We start from the raw sequence: 15268 nt of genomic DNA, 5'->3' as shown, positions 1-15268 counted from the left end.
CAAATGAATGAATAAAAAGATGTGGTACATATGTATACAACAGAATACTACTCATCCATAAAAAAGAATGAAACATTGCCATTTGCAGCAACATGGATGGACCCAGAGATTATCATACTGAGTGAAGTCAGACAGAGAAAGACACATTACATGATGTTGCTTATATGTAGAATCTAAAAAATAATACAAATGAATTTATTTACAAAACAGAAACAGACTCACAGACATAGAAAACAAACTTACGGTTACCAAAAGGGAAGGGTGGGGAGGGATAAATTAGGAGTATGGGACTAACAGATACACACTACCACATATAAAACAGATAAGCAACAAGGATTTACTGTATAGCACAGGGAACGATATTCAATATCTTGTAATAACCTATAATGGAAAAGAATATGAAAAAAATGTGTAACTGAATCACTTTGCTGTACACCTGAAACTAACATGATATTGTAAATCAACTATGCTTCAATTAAAAAAAAAAAAACCAAAAAACTGGGGCATGCATATTCTCAGAGAGCCTGGCACGTGCAACACTCCCTGAGCCCACCTGTACATGATGGCATGTCATCAAAAACACATTAAAGGTAAAACTCAACTGAAGGTGAGCTCTGTGAGGATGCAGACCTTTGTTTTGTGCACTGACATATTCCCAGGGCATAGAAGAGTGTCAAGTGCTTAGTAGGCAACCACACTGTAACAATGGATTCCATAAATACATATACCTACTATGTACTTACACGTGGGAGGCAGAGGCAACTAAGGATCCAGAGAGCAAGGTGGATGGGGTCCCTACCGCCAGAGATCTTACATGCTAGCAGGAGAGAGATCACAGATGAGCAGAGGGCCGACTACAGACTGTGCTACAAGGGAAATCAGCAGGACACTGGGATAGAGGATATAGAGGAAACCTCCTCAGACCAGGTTTGAGACGAACAAGGAGTTTAAGGAAGGGAGAAGGAGAAACGTGGACAGATGTGAAATACGTCCTGGAGGTGGAACCACAAAATTCACTCCTGGCTTGGACATGGGCCATGAGAAAAAGGCTCAATCAAGGATGATTCCTAGGTATTTTGTTTTACTAGGTTTTGTTGTTTTTATTTTAAGTTTAAGCAACTGGGTGACTTGATGGTACCATTTACTGACGTCAGACTTAAAAAAAGAAATTTTGAACGAAAAAAAAAGTTCCATTTGTTAATTCAAGAAATCCATTAGACATCCAATGGAGATAACAAGTAAGCAGCACAGTGCCTGGCAAAGAATAGGTGCTTAACAGTTAACTGAAATGCACAACAAAAAATCTAAATTAATAAAATTTAATTTAAAAATGAGTCTACACTGGCTACTCTCTAACCCCCTGAGAAACAGTGTTGGCAACACCCACAGGAAACTGCTAAAGGGTGTTTTAACTGAACATGAGTCAGTCAACGGAACTAATTACTTCACTATTCTTTATGGACCTGCTAAAATCAAGTTCTTGTTGTATTGTGCAGTTAATGCCTTATGATAATAGTAGCTAGCTACTAAACTCTTTAAAAAAATACTGTATGTATCAATATAAAGTTGACTTTCTAAGAATTAAAGTCCAAAGTCAATATTAAAGATACGCTTGTTTCTTGGTTGAATGAATAGCTAAGAATACTGCATTAATCAAAAATCTTTTTTAAAAAGATTAGCTTTTATACTACAAAGCTACAGTAATCAAGACAGTATGGTACTGGCATAAAAACAGAAATATATATCAATGGTACAGGATAGAAAGTCCAGAGATAAACCCATGCACCTATGGTCACCTAATTTATGAAAAAGGAGGCAAGAATATAAAATGGAGAAAAGACAGTCTCTTCAATAAGCGAGGCAGTGGAAAACTGAACAGCTACATGTAAAAGAATGAAATTAGAACACTCCCTTACACCATACACAAAAATAAACTCAAAATGGATTAAAGACCTAAATGTAACACCTGATACTGTAAAACTCTTAGAGGAAAACATAGGAAAAATACTCTGACATAAATCACAGCAAGATCTTTTTTGACCCACCTCTTAGAGTAATGAAAATAAAAACAAAAATAAACAAGTGGGACCTAATTAAACTTAAAAGCTTTTGCACAGCAAAGGAAAACATAAACAAGACAAAAAGACAACATTCAGAATGGGAAAAAATTTCGCAAACGAAGCAACTGACAAAGGATTGATCCCCAAAATATACAAAACAGTTCATGCAGCTCAATATCAAAAAACCCCAAACAACCCAATCCAAAAATGGGCAGAAGACCTAAACAGACATTTCTCCAAAGAAGACATACACATGGCCAAGAGGCACATGAAAAGATGCTCAACATCACTAATTACTAGAGAAATGCAAATCAAAACTACAGTGAGGTATCACCTCACACCTGTCAAAATGGCCATCATCAAAAAATCTACAAACAATAAATGCTGGAGAGGGTGTGGAGAAAAGGGAACACTCTTGCACTATTGGTGGAAATGTAAATTGATACAGACACTATGGAGAACAGTGTGGACGTTCATTAAAAAACTAAAAATAGGGCTTCCCTGGTGGCACAGTGGTTGAGAGTCCGCCTGCCGATGCAGGGGACACAGGTTCGTGCCCCGGTCCGGGAAGATCTCACAGGCCGCGGAGCGGCTGGGCCCGTGAGCCACGGCCGCTGAGCCTGCACGTCCAGAGCCTGTGCTCCGCAACAGGAGAGGCCACAACAGTGAGAGGCCTGCATACCGCAAAAAAACAAACAAACAAACAAACAACTAAAAATAGAACTACCATATGAATGAAATTAGAACACTCCCTAACACCATAAACAAAAATAAACTCAAAATGGATTAAAGACCTAAATGTAAGGCCAGACACTATAAAACTCTTAGGGGAAAACATAGGCAGAACACTCTATGACATAAATCACAGCAAGATCCTATTTGACCCACCTCCTAGAAAAATGGAAATAAAAACAAAAATAAACAAATGGGACCTAACGAAACTTCAAAGCTTTTGCACAGCAAAGGAAACCATAAACAAGACAAAAAGACAACCCTCAGAATGGGAGAAGATATTTGCAAATGAAGCAACTGACAAAGGATTAATCTCCAAAATTTACAAGCAGCTCATGCAGCTCAATATCAAAAAATCAAACAACCCAATCCAAAAATGGTCAGAAGACCTAAATAGACATTTCTCCAAAGAAGATATACAGACTGCCAATAAACACATGAAAGGATGTTCAACATCACTAACCATTAGAGAAATGCAAATCAAAACTACAGTGAGGTATCACCTCACACCTGTCAAAATGGCCGTCATCAAAAAATCCACAAACAATAAATGCTGGAGAGGGTGTAGAGAAAAGGGAACCCACTTGCACTGTTGGCGGGAATGTAAATTGATACAGCCACTATGGAGAACAGTATGGAGGCTCCTTAAAAGACTAAAGATAGAACTACTACTATATGACCCAGCAATCCCACTACTGGACATATACCCTGAGAAAACCATAATTCAAAAAGACACATCCACTCCAGTGATCACTGCAGCAGTATTTACAATAGCCAGGACATGGAAACAACTTAAGTGTCCATCGACAGAGGAATGGATAAAGAAGATGTCGTACATATATACAATGGAATATTACTCAGCCATAAAATGGAACGAAATTGGGTCATTTGTAGAGATGTGGTGGGTCCTAGAGTCTGTCACACAGAGTGACGTTAAGTCAGAAAGAGAAAAACAAATATCGTATATTAACGCATATATGTGGAATCTAGAAAAATGGTACGGATGAACCTATTTGCAGGGCAGGAATAGAGACACAGACATAGAGAAGAGACATGTGGACACAGGGGCGTAAGGGGAGGGTGGGACGAATTGGGAGGTTAGGATTGACATATATACACTACCCATGTGTAAAATAGATAGCTAGTGGGAACCTGCTGTATAGCACAGGGAGCTCAGCTCAGTGCTCTGTGGTGACCTAGATGGGTGGGATGGGGGTGGAGGTGGGAGGGAGGTCCAAGAGGGATGGGATATATGTATGCCTATGGCTGATTCACTTCATCGTGCAGCAGGAACTAACACAGCGTTGTGAAGCAATTATACTCCAAAAAAAAAAAAAAAAAGATTAGCTTTTACTATATTAGATTGAGCATACTTGATGATTATTCAGTAGTACAAGCACTCTGGAAGGTGGAACCTCAGCTGAATCAGGGTTTGTTGAGAATTCACACTGAATGGGTGATTCTTGCTAGAATCAATCTTGCTAGGAAACAATCTAAGAAATTCTTCCCACCAGTAGAATGTAAAAGAAGTTCCCACCAGAATTATTTTATCAACCTTTGGAACAGGATGCGTCAATAACAAGCATTAAGGAGACTTAAGTATAGTAATTGCTCTGCAAATGAATTTCAAAAAGTGATCAGCTTAATTTAGACTACAAGTTAAAGGAACAAACTAGAGCAGAGTTTCTCAACCTCCATATAACTGACATTTGGGGATAATTCTGTTGTGGGGCCTGTCCTGTACATTGCAGGATGTTTAGCAACATCCCTGGCCTCCACCCACGAGACAGCAAACGTGGGATCCCCAGGGGACCCCAAATTGAGAACCAGCGATCTAGAGTAATGCAAATTACGGACTGTAACCTACATATGTCAATATGGAAATCTAATGATCTCTGATAGCCAACTTCCAAGATGGCCTCCATAACCCCTACCTTCTGGTACTCGGGTCACCTGCTCTGGGGGATGCCGGCTGCCATGTCGTGAGCAACCGTCATGTGGCAGAGAGGCCACTGAGGTGTGGAACTGAGGCTTCTTGCCAAAAGCTACCCAAGTAAGCTGGGAAGCTCCTCCAGCCTCAGCAGGCGTTCAGATGCCTCAGCGCTAGCCAATCACACAATAATGACGACCTCACGGGAGACCACGGGCCAGAACCAGCACTCAGAAACGCTGAGACGATAAACGTTTTACGTCACTAGGTCTTAGGGGAATTTGTTACATAGCAACACGTCTATCTGTCCCAAACACAAAAACCTCAGTAGATGAATCTTTACCACTTAGTAACAGAATCACTACATTCTTTACCAAAGGACACACATGGCTGGTTAGTAGCAATTTATCTTTTCTAGGCAAAAATGAGACAAATGGGTACAAAAGTGTTTTTCTTGAATTTAGAGTGTGGTTTGGGTGCCGGGGGGTAGAAATCAGAATAGACTGGTAACTTGATTTATGTGGTAAAAGAAAACATTTTCCACTAAGAAGTCCTTGAAAATCTTCACGGAGATTCACATACCAAAGCTGGTAGCTCACTGTGTCTCCCATCCCAGGATACAGCCACTAAACACAGGGCTTTCAGGAGGAAGAATTTCAGATTTAATTGTGGCTCCAGCTCAGTGCTGACGATCCACAGAATGATAGAAACTCAGAAAGCAGCTCAGTTTCCCCAGAGCCAAAAGTCATAGCCATGCTTCCTACTGACACGGGCACATTTGTTATCCCACTTTGTACAGAAAAAGCTAAAATAATTACTAAATGAACTTGGATTAAGCAAATCTTCAGATTTTATCTTACTGGGAATAAACAATATTCCAAGCAAATAGTCCCATACTTCTTACATAACTTGGCTAAAGTCTCTTGCACTTAAACTACCTCTGAGGGTGTTACGGGCTGAATCGTCCCCCACCCCCAAATCCATATGTTGAAGTCCTAACCTCTAGTAGCTCAGAGCATGACTGTGTTTAAAGAAAGGGTCTTCACAGATGTAATTAAGCTAAAATGAGGTCACTAGGGTGGGCCGGATCCAATATGACTGGGGTCTTATGAGAGAAGAACAGACACAGACACATGCAGAGGGAAGAGCACGTGAATTCACAGGAGACGGCCGTCCACAAGCCAAGGAGAGAGGCCTCGGAAGAAACCAGCCCTGCCAACACCTTGATCCCAGACTTCCTCCAATTGTGAGAAAATACATGTCTATTGTTTAAGCCACCCAGTCTGTGGTGCTCTGTTTTGGCAGCCCGGGCAAAGGCATACAGAGGGTTATCTAGCTACCTTTGTATTTCCTGGGTCCTCTGTGATCTGGTGGCATCTCCTAATCACAGAAACCACATCGTCAGGAGATTAACGTGCGGACCCAGAGTAAAGAATGTCACAGTGAACCCGATTTCCAGAAACTGCCCATCAAGGGATTGTTAGAATTGAAGTCTCTGATTCTGGCCTTCTTAACTTTAACCAAGACGTCTAATATCAGAGGAGGGAGGAAAAACATAGAATTAACTCGAATGACTTAAGTAGAAATAACAGAAGTTGAATGATTTGCTATTAAAGTGTCGACTCTAAGCAGCTGGAAAGGGGAGGCCCGTGTCCTGTAAGTCACACTGAGCAGACTGTCACTCAGGATAACGTCCCCAGACTAGGTGTGCAAGCCGGTCGGGCTGAGGAAGAAAGTAAAGCTTTCAGCGAATTAAGGGAGTCGAACGGCTGAGAGGAAATTTTTGAGGAGACAAAATGCGAGGGACAAATTATTCTGAGGTCCACATCCCATAGAAATGGTAATGTATGAAAAGAACAATTTACCACATCCAATTCCAACTTCGCTTGTTGAGTGTTCACTGTGCCTGGTTCTGTGTTAAGTATTCAGCACGCATCTCATTTAATCTCCACGCCAACCTCATAATTACATATCATCCCCAATCAAACACGAAGAAATAAGTTCAGAGAGGTTATATAATTATACACCCACAGAATAATACATAACTATCTATATACATAACTATATATAATAAACATATGATTAAAATTACTTTCCCATTTGTTTTTTCCCATTTGTTTTGCTTTTCAAAATGTGACTACCAGGAAAATGTTAATTACACATGACTCGCGTTGTATTTCTATTGGACAGCCCTGTTCCATACTACATCTGTTAGGAAGGAAAGTACTTGATTTGCTTAATCATAGTAGACATTCAACTAGAAGTCTGAGGAATGAAAAGTTTCTGGTGCTTTTAAACTTACAAAACGAGATGAGTTATCATTTTTCACAGTCTTTGCGTTTCCAAATGATTCCAGGATTGGATTTGCTTGCAAAAGCTGCCGTTCAAGTTCCCCCTAAAAGACATTACACACACACACACACACACACACACACAAATAAAAGCAAGTATATGTTAATCTAACATGTCTACTCCAGTCCTCAGGGAAAAAAAACAACAAAGCAAAACCAAACACTGCCTCTTTTGCTCAGTATTTTCATTTTACTTGCCATCCAGCAAACTTTGTTGTTGGCTTCTTACCTTGGTCTTATGGGCTCTGCTAAAGGAAAAAATTAGCATCTATCATGTGCTCACAAGGAGAAGAAAATGTCACATTGCACAGTGATGGTAAATTTAAGGACGGGGCACGTAAGTTAAGTGGAGAATTTTTAAAGTAAAGCAAACTGTTTTCATGAAATGAAATTTAGCATGATACTTCAGTTAAGGACATATTAATACTAATACTCCTGCTTATTTCTACTTTGCCTCGTTCCAAAGATTTAAGGCAGCAAATTCTAATAATTTCCACTGTGCTGGTAATAAGACTTGCCATTTTTCCAAAGGTTTCACATAACATCTTAATGATGGAGACAGGGCAATGTCCTCGTCTCCGGTTTCAGAGGCGACAAAGACGGCGATGCTGCTGAATTCTTGCACATATTTAAAAAGCTACGTATACTGTATTTGATATAATGGTCATTACTTATATGCAAATTAAGCTATAAAACAGGTTTTACAAACAAAATACGTTAAGTATATATATGCTTTAATCATGAAACACAACAGAAGGCTGTATGGGGAAGCATGAGGCACTTCTGTATCCCTGGAATGTAATTTCAGAATTACACTGTAGGACTTAAATAAATCTGCTCTTTCCAAACACAAATCTTACCCCTGTATTTTAAAATACCCACAGTATACTAGACCTCAAGAAAGGATAAAAACTGCTAGCTACTGTGATGCTCTAAGCAAAAACAGAGTACAAGGAAGCTCACCTAAGATTTTAAAATTAATGGCCACCTGCCCTGTGATGTATTACACTACCATCGACTCCAAAATCGGGAACAGATCTATGCCACACATGCAGTCTCGGCATCTGACCCAGGTGTGGTTCACTCCACTGAAAGGGTAGGAAATGTTCCTGAAGCACGTGACACAGTGAGGCGCTGCAGTGTTACACGTCTACTCTGGAGCATTTATGTGGATTGTCCGATTGTCTGGATTATTTTCCCAGGTTTTATCTATAGTCTACTATTGTGTTCAACTGAAACCAGTCAGGAACCAGTCCTGCCATGTGAATGTCATGACATGGCATCAACTCACATTCCTGGCTTTAGATAATATGCTCCCTGTACGGGGGATCTTCCCGTTTATGGACTTCAAGACACCAGACTACTTCTGATGTAAATTTTTCTAAACACTACATGCTATCAAAGTTTCTTAAACATGGTGTCCTGAACCAATGTTAATGGCTGAAAGTCATCACTACGAATAGCAGCCATTGTGCTGTGACGTAGAAGTGCCTTTCCCCTGGAGGTTAGCGGTCACAGCCATCACTGCGTCTATGCTAACATCTCGCAAAGCTCTCGGTGCACTGGCACCGCAGTAATGATTTGGGCTCTAGAATCCCTTAACCTCACTCCATCTGTGTGATCAGGGCGTAGAAGCCGTCAGAAAAACCCGGACTTGATAAGTGGGGCACTGCCTTTACCTGACACTCCTACGGTTAGATCAAGGAGTCAGAATACAGATTCCTTAAAATTACACACTATCCTACCAAATCATAATAAAAATACTTTCAATAATAATCTACCTTTAAAATATTTTCCTAACTTGGAGGTAAAACAAATATTATATACCTCATTTTAATATTCCCTAGACATGGCTTCAAGAACTCCTTGGGTCAAGTTTATAGATTCTTTTCTCCTTCGTGTGTGTATACGCGCACGTGTGTGTACACGCACGTGTGTGCATGTGATCCACTGATCCTGATTCCATTCTTTCTTCTCTTGGCTTAAAGGCACCGGCTGTATACCCTACATGAGGTTAGTCAGTATCACGCCAAAATGATGCTCCGTGAATGTTTGCTGAATGGATGGGTAATCAGCAGTCCGAAGACATTCTAGTAGTATTTGGGGAGGGGGTGGTGGTGAGCCAGAGGTGGAAGTAAGATTTGGGTTAAGGGTCCTCAGAATCACTGTCGTAACCACAGGCCTGGGTCCCTGCTTTGGAGGCCACAACGTTAACAGGAATGTGGTGGTACTTCTCTTCCAATGGATTTTTGACATCACTGAGACCAAGTAAAGATCTCAAAAACTCATAAATGAATCACAAAGAGCTTGACACAGAGCTAATATTATAAAACACACAAAAATGATCTTTAAGAAATTACCACTAAAATTTGACCATTTCTGCCTTGAATAATTTCACATTTAGATAAACAGGGCTAACAGCTCTCAACCAAATTATGAAGCCATTTACAAACCATCAGGGGACAGTGACTAAGTGCTAACCTTTCTGCTGGGACTCGGATGGGCAATGTCCCTTTTCTATTCTATATAGTAATGAGAAATGTCACTTGCGAATGTGGGGAAAAGAAATCAGCATTAGCTATTTAAATTATTTTTAAAGTTCTAAGTATTTAGAATTATATGATGCTTTAAAGGTTTACCGATCGTGATGAAAACTATACCCTTGTGTTTATTACACAATGTATTATATACACTTGCTATATGATAGATATAGGATGAGTTTTAAATTGGTTAAAAAAAAATTATATATGTACATACACCTCTTTCCAAACTCCAGTTCAGCCAGCAAGGGGACTCGGGCTGGACTCTTGCTGCACCTGTAGGCCTGATGGGCAAAGCTGCAGGCGTCCCACTGACCGCAGAGTACGGTTGGAAGCTGGCGGCAGCAGTCAAACGCCATGGTTAGAACCAGACTCTCATCTCGAGTGGCAGGCTCTAATTTCTGTGCTTGTTACCTGCTATCTATCACCTTTTTGTCTTAGTTCAAGGCAGTTTAGACCAGTAGATAAGAGTCATCCGGAAGCTGCCATCTAGAGGTGGATGGCTCAGGAGTCAGTGGGCAGGTGGGCTGGCTTGAACGGGTCATTCCCAGGGTATGGTCCAGTTTAAGGAATTAGTCGTCCTCAAACCTGCTCTGAAATCGTACCACGTCCAGGCTTTGGAGTGGCCCTGAACACTGTGCCAGACATCGAGGGCCTGTAACAGTGACCTACGATGAGGGAATATGGGCACTGGAGCTGTACTTGCTGTTGGCCAGGGCATTAAGCCAAACGAGGACTCATTGTGTTATGGTAAGTAAAAGTTGAGAGGTAAATGGTTTACTTCTTAAATACTGTGACCTTAATTTTGAAAATTTATTTCTTACATTTGTTCCTATTTCTATAATGAAGTTATAAGGTAAACATAAAAAAATCGGTCACTTCACACTGCTAGGATGGCCTTAATAAAAAGACAATGACAAGTGTTGCCCAGGATATGGAGAAACTGGCGCCCTCAAACACTGCGGGGAATGTAAAGTGGTGCAGCCTCTATGGAAAAGTTTGGCAGTTCCTCAAAATGTTAAACAGAATATTACCACAATCCAGCAATTCCACTCCTAGGTATACACCCAAGAGAACTGAAAATGTATGGCTATGTGAAAACTTATATATTGCAGCATTATTCATATTGGTGCCAAAGTGGAAACAATCCAAATGGCCATCAACTGGTGAAGGGATAAACAGAACGTGACAAATTTAATATAACAGGTTATTATTTGGCCACAAAAAGGAATGCGGCACTTACACAAGCTCCAGCATGGATGAGCCTTGAAAACATTATGCACAGTGAGAACCACATATTATATGATTCCGTTCATATAAAATACCACGAATAGGCAGATTCAGAGAGACAGGAAGTAGATGAGGGATTTCCAGGGGCTGGGAGAACATGGAAGGTGATTCCTAATAGGTATACGGTTTCTTTCTGGGGTGATGAAAATGTTCTAAAATTGATTGTAGTGATAATTGCATAACTCTGGGAATACACTGAAAAAAAAAAAAAAAAAAAAAAACACTGACCTGTACACTTTAAAGGAGTGAATTTTATGGGACATGAATTTAAATCTTAATAGAGTTATTTAAAAAAAAGAATGAGCAAAGAGACAAAGACTCACAAAATCAGGAGCCTACAAATGCCTTCCACTTTGTTTTTACAATTTATACTGCTGTTTAGTGATAAAATGCTAGCAATTGACACAAACTGTTCCTGGGAATCTGAGTTTTGCCAATAAAGTTCAACATAAATTTGGAAACCAGTGACATTAAACCAAGAGAAACACTGCCTTTGCAAAGTATAACCATTACTTTACGGTAGTCATCCTCAAAATGGGGCGAGGAAGGCATGCCTGCGGGCGCCCGGGAAGGGCAGGGGGTGTGGGGGAGAGAAGTAAGTTCTCGACTCAACCCTCCCCAGGGTGTGAGCAGTCCCTATGCTCAGGAGTATCTCATATTCCTCAGGTGCGCTGGGGAAGAAAAAGTAATTGAGAACCAGCAGTCTTCTCATGTTTCTAAAAACATGGCACAGCTACTACTTGACTAGCTTTAACATAACCTTGGGGAAAGCAGCATGGAAGATTCTGCGCGGAGTGCAAACATGCAACCAGACATGCAAATCAGTAATGACAGTGCAGCACGGCCCAGAGAAGCTGTCGCCTCGCCTTCTTGGAGGATACCTGCTTACGGGGGTTCATTTGACCCAAAGTAAAATCTAGGGGTAGGCATGCTACTCACACACCACAGGGATCCGCTCTGTAGTTTAAGATGACATCAAAACAAAATGTTAACAATAATGATTTATGTAATCCACAGAGGATTTGGAAAAACGAAATCTGTACGTTAACTATTTAACACTATTTTGCTAGTGATCTAAGTACATATTTAAAGGTCATTTAGCATGTACTCTAAAACACAAAGAAAAGCTGGTTGCTGGTCTAGAGATTCCTTCTTTAACTGGCAAAGAAGCCTTTAAATATCATATAGGATAATGATTATTTCATTCATCCTCCCAATGTGTATCACTGGTCTGGTCTACAGCTGAAAGCAAAAGGACATCCTGGGCCTTCATAGGTATAGTACAGCTTTAGTGTCTGAGAATTTCTTAAGAATTCTAAAAAAGATATCTGAAAATCTCAGTATCTGGGACTATTCCTTTAGATGTTTCTGACCGTTTATGTTAAGAGATTGTTTTCATAACACTATCATTTCTTGCTTTATGCTAGCTTTGCACCACTATGCTTGTGGAAGACACACCAGAACCGTTCCAGTGCGAGGGAATGGGGTGTCCAAGTACAGACGTCCCATTCTATCCAAGGCATCTGGCTCAGTTCCGCCCTCCCTCTCTTGCCAAGTAGCAGGAAATGCTCCGGTCCGTGGTTTGTTCATTGCTATGCTCTGCGGAGCTAAAAGGCGGGCATCTGATAATTAGGGAGAATAACATTCCTCTGTTACTTGCCCTGGATAAAGAAAATCCTAAATTTATGTATTAAATACAATGAGGCTTTGGGGTTAAAACACTTACCAGGCCCTACAATGTTAACAGATCAGAAATTTTTTAAGTTGCAACTTTTCAAGCTGCAGCCCCAAATTCAAAATTTAACGTGTGGCATAAAGTTAGGTTTCCACCTGTTTAGGGAGTATTAAAGTAATTCCACCTGGTAATTGACACATGAAACCCTAAGTTTACAGGCTTCATAAACATATGATTCAATGTCATGACGAAAGGGTAAATAAATATTAAAATTCCTCTAGAAAACAAAGGTAAAGCAAAAGGGCATGCTGCTTCTCAGGAAAGAATAAGCCTCAAAGCAACACAATTACAAAACTAAATATTTTGTTCATAGGAGATTTTGCTCAGAACTAATGGTATTTGTTTCTAGTAGAGATTCAATCCAAAGACAGAAATTAGTGCAAACACTCATGACTTAAGAAGCATAAAGAAAAGCACTTGCCTGGTGTTTCACTGGTTTAGGTGATTCCTGCTGCTCGTTACAAACAGATAAATGCAAACGTTAGCGAGTTTGGGTCTTTTCCTAGCGGTAAAGCCACATCCAAAGCACCAAATCAATGTGCGGTTTAGAACCGTGAAAGCTGGTATGCCTGGCATCTCTCAGGGAGTGTTAACTACTACGTCTCATACCTACAGATTAAGGATAACTGACGTTTACATTCTCACCCCTTTTCTATCATCAATTCTCCCCAAATTTCTATCCTCCCCTCGGGCTGCTGTGGGTGGTAGCTCTGTAAGTTCAGGAAGAAGCGCTGAAAATATCTGAGGATCTTCTTTTGGTGGAAACGAAGAAGCCTTCCTAAGCACTGCTCATCCATGTTTAACAATCCCCACCACAGCTTTGTAAGAAATTAGGCTTCGAGTTACAACCGTAATTCCAGTTTGCCCTGGTGGAATCGCTAGTTACTAACAATTTCCTGATGCCCTAGCTCCTTCCTTGCTGGGTGGGGAGTGGCGGAGACAAGGGACCTGTCAATTACAGCAGCACACTGAGGACGCTTGCTTTCTGATTCTTGTTTCTGAAATTACAGAAGAATAAATCTAAGGGTTTGAAAAAACAACAGCAGAACAAACACTTACAGGAATATTATGGTCCTTTCGTCCTTTGTGTGAAGAAGCGACATGAGCAAGGTACTGAATGACTTTCTTAGTATTTTCTGTCTTCCCGGCACCCGATTCACCCCTGGAAGAAATATTAACACAGGCTGCTTTACGAAAAGCACAGCACACACATTCCCAAACTATAATCGACAAAATTAAACTGAGTTGGAACAAGAATTAGTAGAAAGTAAAAAGAGAATAAGTAGGGAAGAAGAAGAAGAAAAAACTATCACCAATAGTTTGAAAATTATTATTTTTAAATGGCATAAATTAACCCAAATATTGTTTTGGTAGATGCCGGTAAGGGGACAGAGGAAAATGTTCACAACGATTTGTTTTTTTTTCCCCCTTGGAATTGGGGGCTCTGCCAGAGAAGTGAAGTTTATTAGAATGTTTGTGAAGCAATGCCTCAGCACCAGAAACATATCCAGCACTGGAAACAGAATTCCTAAAACAGTTAAGTTAAGGTAATTTAATCTGAAGGAGCTGAATGAACTCTGGGATGTCCGCTGATTACTGACAGCATCTTCAAGGCCACTAGACGCCCTCTTGGCTCATCCCTCAGACCAGGCTGACGGTGGTTCTCTCCCCTAGACCCACATAGCACCTTGTACATACCTCATACACAAATCTTCACAGTGAACACCAGCCTCACCCGAGGTAAGGATAAGGCCCCACGCGTTTGCCGATTTGTATGTTTGTGTAGTTTCTTTTTTTGTTTGTTTGGGTTTTTTTTTGCGGTACGCGGGCCTCTCACTGTTGTGGCCTCTCCCGTTGCGGAGCACAGGCTCCGGACGCGCAGGCTCAGCAGCCACGGCTCACGGGCACAACCGGGGCCGCATGTGGGATCTTCCCGGATGGGGGCACAAACCCGTGTCCCCTGCATCGGCAGGCGGACTCTCAACCACTGCGCCACCAGGGAAGCCCTGTGTAGTTTCTTTTTAATCCACGTAACCTTGTGCAGTGTTGACACACAGCCAGGACGTAATTTGTAGAGAAAATGAAGGAATACTATGAATTTTGTTATGAACTGGGACAAATGCTATCACTTCCTATGTTTTCTATTTTCAAACGAGGCTGGCACATTTCAAAGGTTGCTTTTTATTTCTACTCAGTACTAAGCTTGAAATTCAGGCAAGCTGCTAGCATACAGTGTGATACTTGAATTATGGTCTCTCTGATCAAATACCTGAGGTTCCCCAAGACCCTGGCAAAGCAAACCTACCTGGACAACGAATAAAATCTCAATTTGGATTAAAATAAAAAACTGTAATATATAATTAAATTAATTTTCTAAAAATCAACAACAAAAACACCCCAGGAACTCAAAAATGTTATTATACACACGGCCAACTAGTGATCCTCTACGCCTCTTTTATTTAAGGCTTAAAAATCTATTTTTTCGAACTCTGACCCTTTCTTGAAATTGTACTTGGAATTGTACTATCTGAACTGTCCCCAACATGAGTCCTTTAGGTTTCCTGGTTGCATTACCTCCCTAACTCTCTGCACCCAAACACCACCGAGGTGTTGGACAAAAGGGTCCTATT

At 40.7% G+C, this 15268-nt stretch overlaps 1 protein-coding gene across 1 annotated transcript in view; it reads right to left on the bottom strand.

Moving 5' to 3' along the window:
- Positions 1 to 13858, bottom strand: part of LOC114891252 (myosin-10-like) — a gene marked incomplete at its 5' end in the record, with an annotated part of 30076 nt that extends 16218 nt beyond the window's left edge. Inside the window, 2 exons of the mRNA XM_029215438.1 lie at positions 7025 to 7117; positions 13698 to 13858. Coding sequence (XP_029071271.1) covers positions 7025 to 7117; positions 13698 to 13858 — 254 coding nt within the window. The remainder of the gene's footprint in view (positions 1 to 7024; positions 7118 to 13697) is intronic.
- Between the last annotated feature and the right edge of the window lie 1410 nt (positions 13859 to 15268).

Source organism: Monodon monoceros, unplaced genomic scaffold (genome assembly GCF_005190385.1).
Source record: "Monodon monoceros isolate NGI ecotype Baffin Bay Population unplaced genomic scaffold, NGI_Narwhal_1 Contig7338_ctg1, whole genome shotgun sequence".
NCBI classification, from domain to species: domain Eukaryota; kingdom Metazoa; phylum Chordata; class Mammalia; order Artiodactyla; family Monodontidae; genus Monodon; species Monodon monoceros.
This window is presented reverse-complemented; position numbering and strand designations above follow the sequence as displayed.